The 17,493-nt window shown below is 36.3% G+C and overlaps 1 protein-coding gene across 2 annotated transcripts in view; it reads right to left on the bottom strand.

Annotated features, from left to right (window-relative positions):
- The window catches only part of MRPS28 (mitochondrial ribosomal protein S28), a 100,049-nt gene that overhangs the window by 64,226 nt on the left and 18,330 nt on the right, over positions 1-17,493 (bottom strand). Inside the window, exons 2-3 of one of the 2 annotated variants that reach the window (XM_057734201.1) lie at positions 12,424-12,605; positions 3,870-7,306 (exon numbers count right to left, since the gene is read on the bottom strand). In XM_057734201.1, coding sequence (XP_057590184.1) covers positions 7,180-7,306; positions 12,424-12,605 — 309 coding nt within the window. In that variant the 3' untranslated portion in view covers positions 3,870-7,179. Of the gene's footprint in view, positions 1-3,869; positions 7,307-12,423; positions 12,606-17,493 lie in introns of those variants that run through there. The other variant, XM_057734200.1, reaches the window with a different exon arrangement.

Genomic DNA, 17,493 nt, shown 5'->3' with positions numbered 1-17,493 from the left:
CTCTTATTTCAGGGCCAATAAGCTTAAACCACTATGACACTTAGAAAAGTGACTAACATGGTAAGAGCTGAAGCTGATACCTGTTGGCTATAATGACTGTGATAATGTTAGACAACTATGAAGACAAGAACAGGTACATCCTAATTTTCATTCTGGAAAATAATAAATTCTCATTAATTCAACATTAATTTTATTTTTCTTTTTAAAGTTTGGATGATCTAATTTCTTTACTGAAACAGGAATACCAGTACTCTTCATTGAAGGCAGTTTTGTGCCTTTATAACACCAATGGGGAACAAATAGCAGCACATGCCAACCAATAATCGCAATACCTATTGTGAGCTAAATGTTTTTGTGACTCCCATCTATCAAAAAAATAATAAGCAATGAATATTTATGGTGAACGTATAATCTACAAGGCACTAGGCCAGATATTTTAAAATTATTTTTGCCAAAAGAAATAGCACATGTTTATTTTCTTGAGGTGAGTTAAGACTACTTTGGAGGGAGAATTTCCTAACAGTGCTAAAAATGAGGAAGTGGCTGCGACTGTTGGCCATCATCAACATCAGCATCACCGCAACTAACACACACAGAACTTACATCACAAACTAGCATATACTCGGCTGTAGGTACCACTTTTGGAACATTTTCCTTGAAATTCGAAAATGTTTCCTTCAGTGAAATAAATCAAACAACTTTAAAAAATTCATGCTGAAGGCACAGTATTTTAAACACAAGCAAAATTCAAAATTACAGTTTCTAAATAAATTACATTCAGGAAACAGGCAGGCTAAAATATTTGCAGTTGCAACTAGGTAAAGATATTTAGTTTCTGGAAGAGACTGAGACTTAAAGAGCTTATGTTTAGCTGTTAACTTTCAAAAATAGTTTGGCACGTATCTTTCTAGTAAATAAAAAATAAATGTAAAGGCCAAAACTAAGTGGATGGTGAGTAAAACAGAAATTTTGAGGTAATGTTAACTCAAGTACAAATGTTAAGCCTCAACATATGTACATTCACAGCAATATGTTTTGGAAGCCAAATAACTTTAAATCATATATTCCACATTGAAAGAGTTATAGCTCTCTCCATTATATATCATAACAAATAACTGATAACCACATTTTCAAAAAAGTACTTTTTATAAAAGAAAATGCTTTCAAGGAAAATACATCAAGGAAAGAATCATTTGCTTAATAAATTCAAAAATGACATAGGCAATAGCATAAAATCCACATGAACATTATAATATGCTCAATCAGTACTAATTAAGGATCTAATTATACCTATTTAATAGATAATTTGCATTTTTAAAAGGAACACAAAGTATTCTATTTTAGGTCCAAAATTAAGGTTCTGAATTAAAACTTTAGAAGAAATCTAACTGTAGTATACTTATAGAAAAATCTTTTCTTAAAAATTAAGCTAAAAGCGAAGCATCATATTTTCAAGTATAGGACTATGCTGAGTTTGAATTTACCAAATAAAAGAAGTGACATATAAAGGGAGACATTTTTAAGTGTCATTTGTAAGCTTATAAAGTATTTTTCAATTATTATAATGCTGGGGTTTTTTACATAGAGGAGCTCCAAACCACTCCTTTTTGAATAATTCTCTTGGTTAAATTAGCCTAGGCTTAGACTCTGGGGTAAAGGAGCTTTTACTGTACATACTGACTGATGGAGGATTAGAACCAAGGCCTCTTGCCCTCCACACCCATGTTCTTCTTAATACTTGCCCTGCTCAGCTTCCCGGCACATTCCAAAAACCACCCTATCTCCTTCCTACTGGCCTTTCAGAATCTAGCCAACGTTCCATCTCCGTCAGGAGCCCCCTTTTTTGTTCATGAAACCATTTTAACTCTCACTTCTCCAGTTCTCCTTTGAACACTTCTATGCTTAACCACATCATTCATTTAGGCATTTATTCATATGTTCCTCTTTGTTCCTGGGCTCTACGCATCTTTCCTCTTAAAGACTTCATACAGTTCTTCTAAACTGCATTCAGCACACTGTAATTAAGATACTCAATAAATATTTGCTGAGAAAATTAGCCAGTCTCACATACACATGTACCCTGGAAGTGTATTTGATAAGTATGTATAAAGTTAGAGGTTAACAATATGGACTTAGAGCTAACATTTTCTCCAGTCTGCTTATTTACTAGCTGCTGTCCTTGGGTAAGTTACTTAAAATCTCTGTAAGCCTTTGTTTCTTCAGTGCTTTTTAATGAGGATTCTAACAGTATCTACCTTAGGTTAATAAAAAGATTTTTAAAAAACACACGCAAATCTCTTAGCAAAGTGCCTAGCAGAGTGTTCAAAAAATATTAGCTATTATTATTCTTAGATTAACCACAAATGACAAAGTACATGTTGAAATTCTGGGTCCCTGAAAGTCTCTAGTGCAATCTAAATTAATATGAAATTCTACAAACTAAAACAGAACTCACAATTTCTAAGATAATTTTTAATTTTTCTAAAATCTACTTTTAAGTCAATAGAACTACAGCCTGAACCAATAGTAGGAGCGCAGCATTGACTTTTTCTCCTCCTCGTCCTATTAAGATATTAACTTCTTACGGGGATATGTGTATAAAAACAGATGATTGAACCTGGTGTACCCCCAAAAAAATAATAAAAAAAAAATAATAAAGATATTAACTTCAAAGCTTTTGTGGGAACATTTAATTGCTTGCATTCCTTAACAAGCAGCCACCATAGTAGTTTCCAGATTCACTTTTAACCTTTACAGTCCTGGGAAGGCATATAAGGCAAACTTACTAGACATATGAATTTACACAATCTCTGGGTTAATAGAGCTGTATGTATGTGAGTATGCCACATAAAGTAAATCAATTGTGTACATCCATCAAAATAGAATCCAACAGACAAAATTAATCCAAAAGAACATTGCTATGCCATATATTCGGGGCGTGGCAGTGGGAAACTTTAATGTTATTTATTAAAAAAAACTTTTTTATTGAGATATAACTGACATTTGACATTGTATTAGTTTCAGGGCTACGAGGTAATGATTCAATATTTGTGTATATTGTGAAATGATCACCATAAGTCTAGTCAACATCCATCATGATAAACAGTTACAAAAGAAACTTTTTTCTTGTGTTGAGAACTTTTAAGATCTACTCTTTTAGCAATTTTCAAATATGCAACACAGTATTATTACTATAGTAACCATGCTGTACATTTTATCTTCATGACTTATTTATTTTACAACTGGAAATTTGTACTTTTTGACCATCTTCACCATTTCACCCACTCCACAACCTCACCTCTGACAACCACCAATCTCTTCTCTGTATCTATGAGCACCGCCTCCTCCTTTTTTGCCTAATGTTATTCAAAGTCTGAATTACATGCATTTCATGAACGCAGATCATTCCTGAGATATTTTATAATTTATATTATTAAGATTTCTTATTAAAAAGTTAAATACAGCAGATGCTCCTTTATCCTAAAAAATAATCAGAGATCTGTTAAGGAAAACCTAATAGAATGATTTTCAATCACCAATCTATTTAAAAACATGTGAACCATGTCCTCTGGAATAAAAAGAACTACTTAATTCAAATACTTATTTGCTCTTTCCCCCTACCAATACACCTTGAAAACTTCCATTTTTGAAACATTCAGTATCCATCCCACTTTTCATGTGACCCTATACATCACACAACCTGAAATAGAAACAAAGACTGGGAAATTAGCTTGTTTATTCCACCTTACTGTCAAACAAAAGTACAAATAATATTCCGTGCATGTGCTAGTTACCTTATAACTGCCAATCATGCTTGTTTTGAAACCCTTTGATTTTCAGAGCTGTCAATCATGTCTGTTGTGAGAGAGATATGAGTGTAGAAATAATGCTTTAAGAGATGAAATCTTCACGAAACATAAATAAATCAATGGACTTTACTTGTAAAACTGAACTTTAGGATTTTACAGAAAGGTATACAATTCTTTAAAAAAATCAAAATTAAAATATAATTTAATGAAATAAAAGGATTTAGAGATAAGGCTCTTTAAAAAAGATAAGCATGGTTTAACCCTAGGAATTTTAAATTTCAGTAAAAAAGAGGAATCTTCCTTAACTGATACTAATCAGAATTATTATAGCCATGAGTGAGAACGTGAGAATCAAACTAATCTAAATCTGGGCATTTTAATTTTTATTTTTGAAGCAGGCAAAAGTATCAATATAATACATTTCCCTTCTCCACCTCCCCAATGCAACTCAATTTACTATCTATCTAGTCATTCATGTCTGAAATCCAACACCGTCAGAAACTTTTCCCTCTGACTCACAAGTCACAATTCCTGTCACCAAGACTTGTTTCTTCTAGCTCCTAAATTATTAATAAAAGTCTCCTTTCCTGACCCCTAGACTTAATTCACATTCTTATCATTTCTTTCCAGAAGCTTCCTTACCGGTCTCTCTAACTCCCGTTTCCTTCTTCTAATACATACTCCACACCACACCACAACCAGAATGATCTCACTGAAATAGAAGTGTGGTCCATGTTACCTGTTAGAATATTTGAATGTGTCTTTACCACTTTCAGAGTAAAGCCCCAATGTTTTAGAATGGTATATAAATGGTTCTCCATACTCTCCCCCCCACCCCGCCGCCACTTCTCCTAAACTTAAGCTAACCAAGCCACTTGAGTTCCCAGAAGAGCCTGGCTCTCTCTCACTGAAATCTCTAGCAAGTACAGCTCCCTCCCATTTCTTACACTTCGTATCTCCTAACCATCCTTTACAACTCAGTTCAACTGTTAGTTCCTCTGGGAAACTGTCTCTGACACAAGCTGACTCTGTCACCAATCCCCTCTTCTCTCCTCCTGTAGGATACAGTAAATAGAACTCATAGGGTACTATGTATATTGGTTTACTTCTCTGTCCCCCAACTGAATCACTAACTCCTTGGAAGCAGGGATAGCCTTTCATCTGTATATCGCTAGCATAAATCACAGAGATGGCACACAACAGCCGCTTATTAACTGTCTGCTAACTCAGTGAAAAATTGTACCATGGCCCAGTTTATTTAAAAATACAATTAATAAAATCAGCAGCTTAGTTCTTAAGACTGATTAAATATATAACAGGGATTTCCCTGGTGGCGCAGTGGTTAAGAATCTGCCTGCCAATGCAGGGGTCACGGGTTCCATCCCTGGTCCGGGAAGATCCCACATGCTGCGGAGCAACTAAGCCTGTGAGCCACAACTACTGAAGCCTGCGCGCCTGGAGCCCATGCTCTGCAACAAGAGAAGCCACTGCAATGAAAAGCCCATGCACCACAACAAAGAGTTCCTCCCGCTCGCCACAACTAGAGAAAGCCTGTGCACAGCAATGAACACCCAACACAGCCAATAAATAAATTAACTAATTTAAAAAATATATTATAGGTATATTCCAAGCCAATCAAAGTAATCAATGCTGTAAAGCAATACTCTGCGCTTAACAATGTTCTTAAGAAATTTACTCATTTAGTTACAAATTCACTGCCAGAATTGGCACCATCTCAAATAGTATTTTACATCCAATAATCCCATCTTATTTTCACTACTGTTCCTACTAGAGATGTTAAAGTCTGAACCACAACTGCTCTTGTCTAGGACACTCAGCACCTTGGATTGGTTCAACAAACACTTTTCTGATATATGACACTCCCTACCAAGGGCATCAGTGAACAGACAGTCAATACAGGCAAGACCCCGACCTAGTTACATTTCACTTATCAGGAAGTCAGTTATCTGATGACATCAAGTCTCCACAGAACCCAATGAGAATTAAGCAGGGGAGTTTAGGAGCAGTCAAAATACATGTTGAAGTTCATGTACTAAAGTACATACACTTTACTTACATAAGAGGCTGTGAGGTCCTTACTCAAACTCTACTTGTTCTTATTTTAAGCACAACAGTTTTGGTGACCAATTGCCCAGGCATCAGAATATAAGAAGAAAATTAAGAAGTCTAAGAAAGTTAAAAATGCGGACACAGATATGACAGCAGAAAAAGATGACACCCAAAGGTGAAACATTAAAATTACAGAACTGGAGGATTATGTGGCTGGGAAACAATAATTCTATATATTTGAGTTGTGATACAATACAGGAATTAATGTTTATAATTATGACCCTGGGTCATCAAAACAAAGACAAAAAACAGGTTAAACAACTTTAGGTCTAACAAGGTTCAAGAAAATAAATGGCATATTTTATAAAGTGAATCAATTAAAAGTTAAGTGTTATATGTATAGTCAACTTTCTACTATTTGCAAAATAAACTTTTTTTTGAAATATATCATTCCCAAATAACAAGAGGCATTCTGACTCTAAGCTACTAATCACCATTAGACATTAATTGGTTCCTGTGACTACAGCTCTCACCACAATTATGATTCACATCTGTTCTGAAATAAAGCCTGGACCCACTGGTCATCAGCTTATTGGCGGTAATACTATTTAAACACACTATACTATGGACACCATAACCCAGGATATTAAAACAGGATACCTACCAGTCTTTAACAGACCTCTATAGAGCTTCACTACCATACTGCTTTCAGGGTCCTGGTATAAACCTGGTTCACATGTGAGACTACTTTAGGAGGTTTTTATGACACTTTAGTAGCTGTTATGTTGCAGGATTTAGAGAGCAGCACAGAACAGTGAAAGAAAATTCCCGGGTGATGGATATACACAGCCCTAAGTTTGAATCCCTGCCTTGTTAATTACAATTGTAATAATTGTAATTAATTATAATTCAAAAAGGTGCTACAGCACCTTATTTATGCTCAAAGACTCATTTTCTTCATTTAGAAAATAGGGATAATATCTTTTACTTTCTATGCTTCTTGTGCAGAATAAATCAGACAATGTATATAAAGTGCCAACACAGGTTTTTAAAAAACTGGTTATTAGGATTATCAGATATAGAAAGGAAAGGATCTTTTTTTTTTTTTAATTTATTTATTGGCTGTGTTGGGTCTTCATTGCTGCACACTGGCTTTCTCTAGTTGTTGCGAGCAGGGGCTACTCTTCGTTGTGGTGTGCAGGCTCCTCACTGTAGTGGCTTCTCTTGTGGAGCACGGGCCCTAGGCGCATGGGCTTCAGTAGTTGCAGCACATGGGGTCAGTAGTTGTGGTTCACGGGCTCTAGAGCACAGGCTCAATAGTTGTGGCGCAAGGGCTTAGTTGCTCCGTGGCATGTGGAATCTTCCCAGGGAAGGGCTCGAACCTGTGTCCCCTGCATTGGCAGGCGAATTCTTTACCACTGCGCCACCTAGGAAGTCCCAAAGGAAAGGATATTAACCCACATGAGGACAAATTTTGTGAAACTGTGTGCTGCACTAATAATAACACACACAAAAATGTCTAAAGGGAAGAGTGCTTTATATTTTTAAGTCACAGTAGAAGCCCTCTGCCTCATAGGCTGGCTCATGGAAAAACAGGTCAAAGTGAGGACTCATTAAAAAAATACACACAGGACTTCCTAGGTGGCGCAGTGGTTGAGAATCCGCCTGCCAATGCAGGGGACACGGGTTCAATCCCTGCTCCAGAAAGATCCCATATGCTGAGGAGCAACTAAGCCCGTGTGCCATAACAATTAAGCCTGCGCTTTAGAGCCCATGAGCCACAACTATTGAGCCCATGGGCTGCAACTACTGAAGCCCACGCACCTAGAGCCCGTGCTCCACAACAAGAGAAGCCACAGTAATGAGGAGCCTGCGCACCACAACAAAGAGCAGTCCCCACTCACTGCAACTAAAAAGAAAGCCCACGCACAGCAAAAAAGACCCAACACAGCCAATAAAATAAATAAATTTATTAAAAAAAAATACACACATACACTGTGAAGATACTAACAGCAATTAATGTAAATATTGTTACACAGCGCCAGGTTTTCTTGCTAAGTAGAGGTCCACTCACTGGAGCTCTGCACTGATCTCCTTAAATAAACAATACCTATACTGCAATGTCTGGGATTGCCAGAGTACGTCTCTTTAAAGTAGGGGACAGAAAGACGTTTGGAAAGCAATTCCTTCCAGATTTTTATGATCCCCCCCACCATCTTTATGGTTTACTCATGCAAACTAATTCAAGAGCAATTTCATTTAAAAAAAAAAACAAACCTCTCCTTTATGGAGCCTTTCTAAAATATTAAAATTAGCTTTCATAAGAACAAAAATCCTTTCCGTACTCATATTTTATTAATTTATGCAATAATCAAATAAATTACTTAGCAATAATATAAATGGATTTTGGAATAAATACAACTAGCTTTTACTAAGCATATACCTCAACTGAAAGAAGCAAAAGCGCCCACTAATAGTAGAGGACTACTAATTTCTAATTGTCTAATTCTAAATGCTGGTATGAGTCAATGGGTTTTATAGAAGAAAATATTGATTAATTTAGCAAGTCAGTTAATTCAATGACAACTACCAAAGAAGTTAATGCCAGAGTCATTATGGTTTGTCATAATCTGACTTTTGGTTCCAAATCATAAACTGACGTTTAAAAAAATATAACGGTTAAACTTTTGACGTTGGTACTGTAAGAGTTAGGTCCCATCCATGTCTCCAAAATTTCTGAATGTAATTATAATATTTCTATTTTGCAACTCACTCGAAGTAGATCACTGTACTACTCATGCTTAAATACTATAGCTCATATTTTAAATGTTACTATCAATTCAATGTCTTTCTAGACTTATTCTTTTAAAAGTATTTTTCAAACTTTCCTTTTTTTGTGTGTGAAATACCCACAACCACACCCCCGCAACATCTTAAACAAAACGTTGCCAGAACTGTAATATATAAAACAATGAAGGCAGAGCTGCTCTGAAATAGGGCCTAACTCCCGGCTCCACTCCCAGAGCAATCGCTGAAGCCTTTCTGTATAACTACTTGTCCTTTTAAATGATAATTAAAAATGAATAGTAAAACAAAAAGTTACAGAACTTATTAAAAGGCTGTAACTTAGCTAATTAGAATACTCAGTTAAGCAAAATAATTTGGGATTCTCATCAGTTGTTTATCATTTTTTTAAAAAAGAAGCATTTTGGTGGCATTTTAGACTTTTAGTAATAGAAGTAGAGGTCAAAGGTCTTCTCTGACTACTGTTATCTTCTACTCACCAGACAAGCTGTCACCATATTACCCCTTCTTACTCTTTAATTACCAATTTTTAAATTGATATGTGCACTAGTTTACTATCTATTCTCCATTCCCCCACTAGACTAAGTTCCTCAAACTTCACTAGAGCAGAAAGCTAGTCTGTCTCGTTTACCAGCCCGTACAACAGTGCCTGCCAAATTGAAGAGGTCTCATAAGCGTTTGTTGAATGCATGAACAAACAAACAAACAAATCAACTCCTGCACCAGTATGGCTCCTCCCTCTTCACGGTCCTCAATTGTGAATCTACTGATTTTGTGAGTGCTTTGGAAGTTTAAGTGGGAATTCCTGGTAACTGTGATTGGATCCTGGGCAGGAAGATGGAAGCAGGAAAGGTAACTATGGCAGATAACTATAGAACAAAGAGATACAGGCATGTAATTCTCCTAAGAATATTAAAAAAAAAAAAAAAAAAAGACTCTAATACAGTGACAGCCCCCTAAACTAGGGAATTTATTTGCAAAATTATTATGAGACACCGCTGTCCCCCCTAAACACTTCTGTTAAATAGACTGCTTCACTGGGAGGAGTACATGTGGAGATGGGGGTTTCAACAATATAGTAATTTCTGTTAACAGAATGTGTGTTTATGTGGTATGTGCATAGTTTAATTCGTTAAATTAAAATTAAAATTAATTTAATTAATGTTGCAACAGATTCCAGTATTTAGCCATTTAGAGCTATGCCACACATAAAATAAATTCAAATCATGTTATAGAACTGATTAGAGAAGTATCTAGTCACAAATACTGACATTTAAAATTCTGTCTACTAAATGTAAAATAGATAGCTACTGGGAAGTTCCTGCATAACATAAGGAGATCAATTTGATGATGGGTGATGACTTAGAGGGCTGGGATAGGGAAGGAGGGTGGGAGGGAGTCTCGGGAGGGAAGGGATATGGGGATATATGTATAAATATAGCTGATTCACTTTGGTGTACCTCAAAACTGGCACAACAGTGTAAAGCAATTATATTCCAATAAAGAGCTTAAAAAAAATTTCTGTGATTTGGTTAATAAGGCATAAGAATCAAATCAGAAATTCTAGATACCTAAAGCATTCTGAAATATTATGTTCAACAATATAACATAAAATGGGGGGAAAAGTTTAGATAAAAGAATATCCACAATGAAATAAATATCCATGAAAGAAATATCACAAATGAAAATTCCATCCACAAATATAAAGAAACATGTATGTCACTGGCATTTGCAATTTATAATAAATTTGACAGAGCAAGTAAAATATTCATAATTCAGCAGTTATCTATAAAATACATCTTTTTATAAACCTAATACCTGATGTTTTGGTTGCATGTTAGGTAAGCTTGCAAGAATAAGGATGGCTACTGCAACTGGGTGGCACCTATGATAGTATGATGTAAAGCTTATCAATTGTAGGGAGGAGAAGAGAGGATTTCTTTACATAAAATAAAGCAGTACTTCATTTTCAAATTACTGGTATATTTTCTACTAATGAAAAATGATCTGCTACAGCTTCTGCTGACGGTACCCAAGATTTTAGGATGCCTCCCTTGAAGGATAATTTTAGGACCACAAATCTTCACCACCTGCCTGGTACGTAAACCCTCCTCTATAGAAATTCTTGAGGGATGTCATCATTAGGTCACAAAACCCCTAAATCACTAGGATTTAAAGAATAGTAATAGTAGCATCTGTTTACTAAATACCAATCACTGTTCTAAATCTTTACATACATTATCTAATTTAATCCCTTCAATACCCCATTACAATAAACAAAGATTACAATATTAAAACCTGGATGAACAGACATGTCCTACTTCGAAATTTCTTTAGGTTTTACTATTTTTGACTAAGCGTGTATGTTATTTGATATACCAGGGTAAGTCAAGACCTCTCATGATACGTAGCACAAAACCCATGTTCTCTTCCAGGTATCACCTGGTTTACACCACTCACCTTGCTAAGACATTGTTTAGCTGCTGACTATCTGAGGTAGAGGTGTGCTGCAGCCAGACTGCACCAGCTTGTGAGAGCTGACAGTGCACACATCTCCCCAACTCCACATTCAATGACATAACAACCTGGCCATGGTGGGAGTACTTTACACCACAGAAATCAGCAAATCAGGGTCTTTTATTTATTGGAGAGCTAGCTGTTAAATATCTACTCCCACATCACTGATCTGAGAACATGGGTATTCAGTTGAGATTGTCACGTCCTATTCAGATTCAGGTAGAAGGAGCTCCTGTCTCCTAACTGGGTGAGCCCAGTTATCCAGTAGACCTTTAGCTATCCAGAGCTCTCAGGAAAGAGGCAACCCATTCTCATAACTGCTCCCTTAGAGCTAGATTCCTTCTTTACTCATCTCTACAGTCTGATTCATTCTTAAACATCACAAACTTCTTAATCACTGTAATTCATCCTATCTAAGATGCCATTGATTATGAGTCACCATAATTTATGTACTACTGAGACTTTTAAAATTGCCAATTAAATTGCATCAACTATTAAGATGCATCCTGGTATCAGAAATATTAAAATCTAAAAAAAAAGTGTACATTAAAAGTTGATGGAAAAAATTCATTTCTGTCTTGTTGACTACTGTTTTCCAATTTGAGTCTTAGTTCCACATCTCTTTTAACTCTTTATATTTTACTCCCAGGTCTCCCACCTTAGTGGTTTTCATAAGGCATAATTATATTCGCAACTATCTTTATCTACACAGAGTTTAAACAGAATGAATTCTATTCAAATAATAGGAAAAAATATAATCCAGAGAGCAGATGCAAAATAGTAAGAAAAGAAAATGATAAAGCATCAGAATCTGGTAAAGTAAGAGAAAGGAATATGAAGAAATACAAAGCATAAGTGTCTCTGAGAAGCAGATGGAGACTGTGGAAAAGAAGAGGCAAAAAAGTTACACATAAAATGGCCTGAGCAGCATGTGTTACTCCAAAGCTGGTTTTAATTTTATGGTGTGGAATGGTTTATTATCAGTATAGACTTTCAAATCTTCCCCAAAACTACTCTCACTGCTTTGAGAAGACATGGTTCTGGCCTAACCTGACTGATACGACATGACATGAACTTGGCTTAACTTGACTAACTAGCATGATGAAGAGAAATACACACATTTTCTGTCTTTTCAAAAAATCACCGAGAAGTCCAATAATATTTTTGAGGTATCTCAACTTTTATGCACACTCTTAAAGCACTTAGAAATGATTCTACTTACTCTCCATCCACTTCTGGTCTTTTACATACACAATGAAACTTGCCGCCAAAATCTATATAAAGATCATTCTCCACAATATGAAAGATTCGTCCAATGACTAGTTTATCCTTGGCAGGTCCCATCTGTGTAAGAGGAGAATGTCTCAGCATAGATGCGAAGGATTCCACATTTTTCGGAGAGCCCTAAATATAAAAAGAGATACTTACATGCATATAATTCAATGCAAAGGTATATATGGTAGGTACAGTAATATCTTACAGGGGAAATTTCTAAAAGTCAATTTTCTGTATATTTAGGTTTTGTAGCAATATTAAAAATACTGAAATGGAATTTTGCTTTAAAAAGCCAGGGATACTCTTCAACTTCCTTTTCCTTTCTTTCCCTCTTGAAAAGGAGCCAGAGAAAAGCAGGGATCTGCACTTGGTGGGGGATGGTACAGATGCGGTGGCCCAGGGTGGAATCTGGAATGTGAGCAGGGTGAGGAGCACCTGTAGACAAAGCCTCAGGCCTGGGGCCAGGAGGGGATGGGGAGGTGAGCAGGCGAGGAGGGCAACCGGGAAGGCAACTGGCTTCACTCCTAGTACTGACCATCTGCAAAAAAAAAAACGCCTTCGAATACAGGTTTAATGAAAGTGACTATCCTTTAATACAAATTTAAACAAACATTAAGATAAAAATGATTAAGGGTCCTTTAATTAGCAGTCTGAACATGAGCTCTTGTTATGTAATATTTTAAATGATGACTTTATAATTGTAATGTTATATTTTAACATTATAATCTTCTTTTTCCTAAAGTAAAAACATTTTTTATACATCTTATCTTTATTGGCATATAATTGCTTTACAATGTTGCATTAGTTTCTGCTGTACAACAAAGTTAATCAGCTGTATGTATACATGTATCCCCATATACCCTCCCTCTTGAGCCTCACTCCTATCCTCCCTATCCCACCCCTCTAGGTCTTCACAAAGCACCGAGTTGATCTCCCTGTGCTATGCAGCAGCTTCCCACTAGCTATTTTACACCTAAAGTAAAATTTTAAAGGAAAGACAACTTTAATTGTTTTGTACTACTCATTTTCTAGGAGTCGTTGTACATATTGAATTTATTTGAGATAGGGCTGAGCATGTAACGCAAGCCAAATACTTTTTTTTTTAACTTTCAAAATTTCTTTCCAAACAAACAAATGCTTTTTCAGAAATCCACGAATACACAGATCTATGCCTTCTACTCATCTTTAATTCGTGTGTGGTGTGGTGTGTGTGCACTTTGGTTCAAATTAAGGGAAGCTGAGTTTCTGTTTGTGAGAGCTAATCACAGAAGAATATTAACAATCTGATCTAACTACATACATCCTGTATCTGGAATGAATTTTACATTTGTTATTTAAGGGAGAATTACTAAGAGTTTGAAAATACACTTGCTTTAAAAACTACAAAACCAATAGATGCAGAAAAAGCTTTTCACAAAAGTCAACATCCATTTATGATAAAAACTCTCCAGAAAATGGGCATACAAGGAAATTACCTCAACATAATAAAAGGCATATATGAGAAGCCAAAAGCCAACATCGTTCTAAATGGTGAAAAACTGAAAGAATTCCCTCTAAGAACAGGAACAAGACAAGGGTGCCCACTCTCACCATTATTAGTCAACATAGTTTTGGAAGTTTTAGCCACAGCAATCAGAAAGAAAATGAAATAAAAGGAATCCAAATTGGAAAAGAAGTAAAATTGTCACTCTTTGCAGATGACATGATATTATATATAGAAAACCCTAAAGATGCTATGAGAAAACTGCTAGCACTAATCGATGAATTTAGCAAAGCAGCAGGATACAAAATTAATGCACAGAAATCTCTTGCATTCCTATACACGAACAAAGAAAAAGCAGAAAGAAATTAAGGAACCTCTCCCATTTACCACTGCAACAAAAAGAATAAAATACCTAGGAATAAACCTGCCTAAGGAGGCAAAAGACCTGTATGCACAAAACTATAAGACACTGATGAAAGAAATCAGAGATGATACAAACAGATGGAGAGACATACCATATTCTTGGATTGGAAGAATCAACATTGTGAAAATGACTATACTACTGAAAGCAATTCACAGATTCAATGCAATCCCGATCAAATTACCAACAGCATTTTTCACAGAACTAGAACAAGAAATCTTATGATTTGTATGGAAACGCAAAAGACCCCGAATAGCCAAAGCAATCTTGAGGAGGAAAAATGGAGTTGGTGGAATTAGGCTTCCTGACTTCAAACTATACTACAAGGCCACAGTGATCAAGACAGTATGGTACTGGCACAAAAATAGAAAGGACGATCAATGGAACAGAATAGAGAACCCAGAGGTAAGCCCAAGCACATATGGGCACCTTATCTTTGACAAAGGAGGCACGAATATACAATGGAAAAAGGACAGCCTCTTCAATAAGTGGTGCTGGGAAAATTGGACAGCAACATGTCAAAGAATGAAATTAGAACACTTCCTAACACCATACACAAAAATAAACTCCAAATGGATTAAAGACCTACATGGAAGGCCAGACACTATAAAACTCCTAGAGGAAAACACAGGCAGAACACTCTATGACATACATCAAAGCAAGATCCTTTTTGACCCACCTCCTAGAATCATGGAAATAAAATCAAGAATAAACAAATGGGACCTCATGAGACTTAAAAGCTTTTGCACAGCAAAAGAAACCATAAACAAGACAAGAAGACAACCCTCAGAATGGGAGAAAATACTTGCCAACAAAGCAACAGACAAAGGATTAATCTCCAAAATATACAAGCAGCTCATGCATGTTAATACCAAAAAAAGCAAATAACCCAATCCACAAATGGGAGGAAGACCAAAATAGACATTTCTCCAAAGAAGACACACAGATGGCTAACGAACACATGAAAAGATGCTCAACATCACTAATCATTATAGAAATGCAAGTCAAAGCCACAATGACCTCACACCAGTCAGAATGGCCATCATCACAAAATCTAGAAATGATAAATGTTGGAGAGGGTGTGGAGAAAAGGGAACTCTCCTGCATGGTTGGTGGGAATGTAGGTTGGTACAGCCACTATGGAAAACAGTTTGGAGGTTCCTTATAAAACTAAAAATAGAACTACCATATGACCCAGTAATCCCACTACTGGGCATATACCCTGAGAAAACCATAATCCAAAAGGAAACATGTACCATAATGTTCACTGTAGCACTATTTACAGTAGCCAGGACATGGAAGCAACCTAAATGCCCATCAACAGATGAATGGATAAAGAAAATGTGGCATATATATATGATGGAATATTACTCAGCCATAAAAAGGAATGAAATGGAGTTATATGTAATGAGGTGGATAGACCTAGAGTCTGTCATACAGAGTGAAGTAAGCCAGAAAGAGAAAAACAAATACCATATGCTAACTCATATATACGGAATCTAAAAAAAAAATGGTACTGATGAACCAGTGACAGGGCAAGAATAAGGATGCAGATGCAGAGAATGGACTGGAGGACACAGGGTTGGTGGGGGGGCGAAGGGGAAGCTGGGACGAAGTGAGAGAGTAGCATAGATATATTTACACTACTGACTGTAAAACAGATAGCTAGTGGGAAGTTGCTGTATAACAAAGGGAGATCAACTCGATGATGGGTGAGGCCTCAGAGGGCCAGGACAGGGAGGGTAGGAGGGAAATGCGGGAGGGAGGGGATATGGGGATATATGTATAAATACAGCTGATTCACTTTGGTGTACCTCAAAAGCTGGTACAAGAGTGTAAAGCAATTATATTCCAATAAAGAGCTTAAAAAAAAAACACTACAAAACTATATTTATGATGATTTTAATGCATGGTGTGCTTCAAGGATTACAAAATCAAATGCCCACCTGGGTGGGAGCTTGGTAAGCAGAAGAATACATGTGAAACTAAAAATACAGCCACTACTCAGCTCTAGCTGCAGTTGCAATTCAAGTCCAGTGTTGCCACATCTTTTGATTGTCTAAAAAAAGTCAGAAATCCATGTATTAATGTAAAATTTCAATTTTATGTGTTTATACATTGAAAAAAAGTCTTTCATTTTATAAATCCGAATGCATGTTGACCTATGAACCAAAAGTTTATGACCTTTGCTTCAAGAAAAAGAAAGTCAAATCATTTGACAGATGCCAAGTTCCTTACATGCTGGAGAGAGGGGATGGTGATGGATTTGCTTCAGTGGGTTGAAACCCAATAGTAAGGAATCCTCAGCACATAAGGGTTGATCTAAACTATAGAGCAGTCAGGAGGCATAGGTATCAAATAGAGCTGAAAACATAGCCAGGAATATTGCACTTTGAGCCATAACACTAATTTTACGATTCGACACACTACAATATTTAATTCCTTAAGCACCCTGAAAACAGTTGTTTCACGGAGAGCCAATGACGAAACACATTCTACAGGCTCAACACAGACCCAGCTATGAATTGTCCTCTTGATGCAAAGAGAGTAACACTAAGTATGCTGTCAGAGACAAGTGCAGCTACTATGACCCTCTGCTGGGAGCCACTACACCATCCAGAGCAGCTGGGAAGAGCACTGTTTTAGGCAAGAGCAGACAGACTCAGCTTGGGGGTCTTGTCCTGCTTGCAACCTTGGGAAGGTCCTTCTCATTTTTCCCTATAACCTGCTTTCCCATTAATCCATTTCTGTGGTTCTTTCTTTATCTTGTTTTTTGTTTGTTTGTTTGTTTTGGGGGGGCCTTGCGGGTAGACTTTCAATTGAAGCCATGGTGTCATTAAAACAGCAGTAGATGAGAGGAAGATACAGTAGTAGATCTAATAGTTGAACATTTATTGAAGATAATTCAGCCATCACTGGGGCCTCTTCTTAAAACAACAATCTCCTTTACAACTGTGAAGAGCTAAGATTAGTATGACAGTAAACTGTATTTTCCTCTAGGTTTTAGAAAATAGAGTGTTCTTGACTATCTAATAAGATCGCTTGAGATTTTTAGTAAATGTGTTGTGAAATATTTACTACATTATAAACTTTATAATATTATGAATAATGAT

This window comes from Hippopotamus amphibius, chromosome 5 (genome assembly GCF_030028045.1).
Source record: "Hippopotamus amphibius kiboko isolate mHipAmp2 chromosome 5, mHipAmp2.hap2, whole genome shotgun sequence".
NCBI lineage: Eukaryota > Metazoa > Chordata > Mammalia > Artiodactyla > Hippopotamidae > Hippopotamus > Hippopotamus amphibius.
This window is presented reverse-complemented; position numbering and strand designations above follow the sequence as displayed.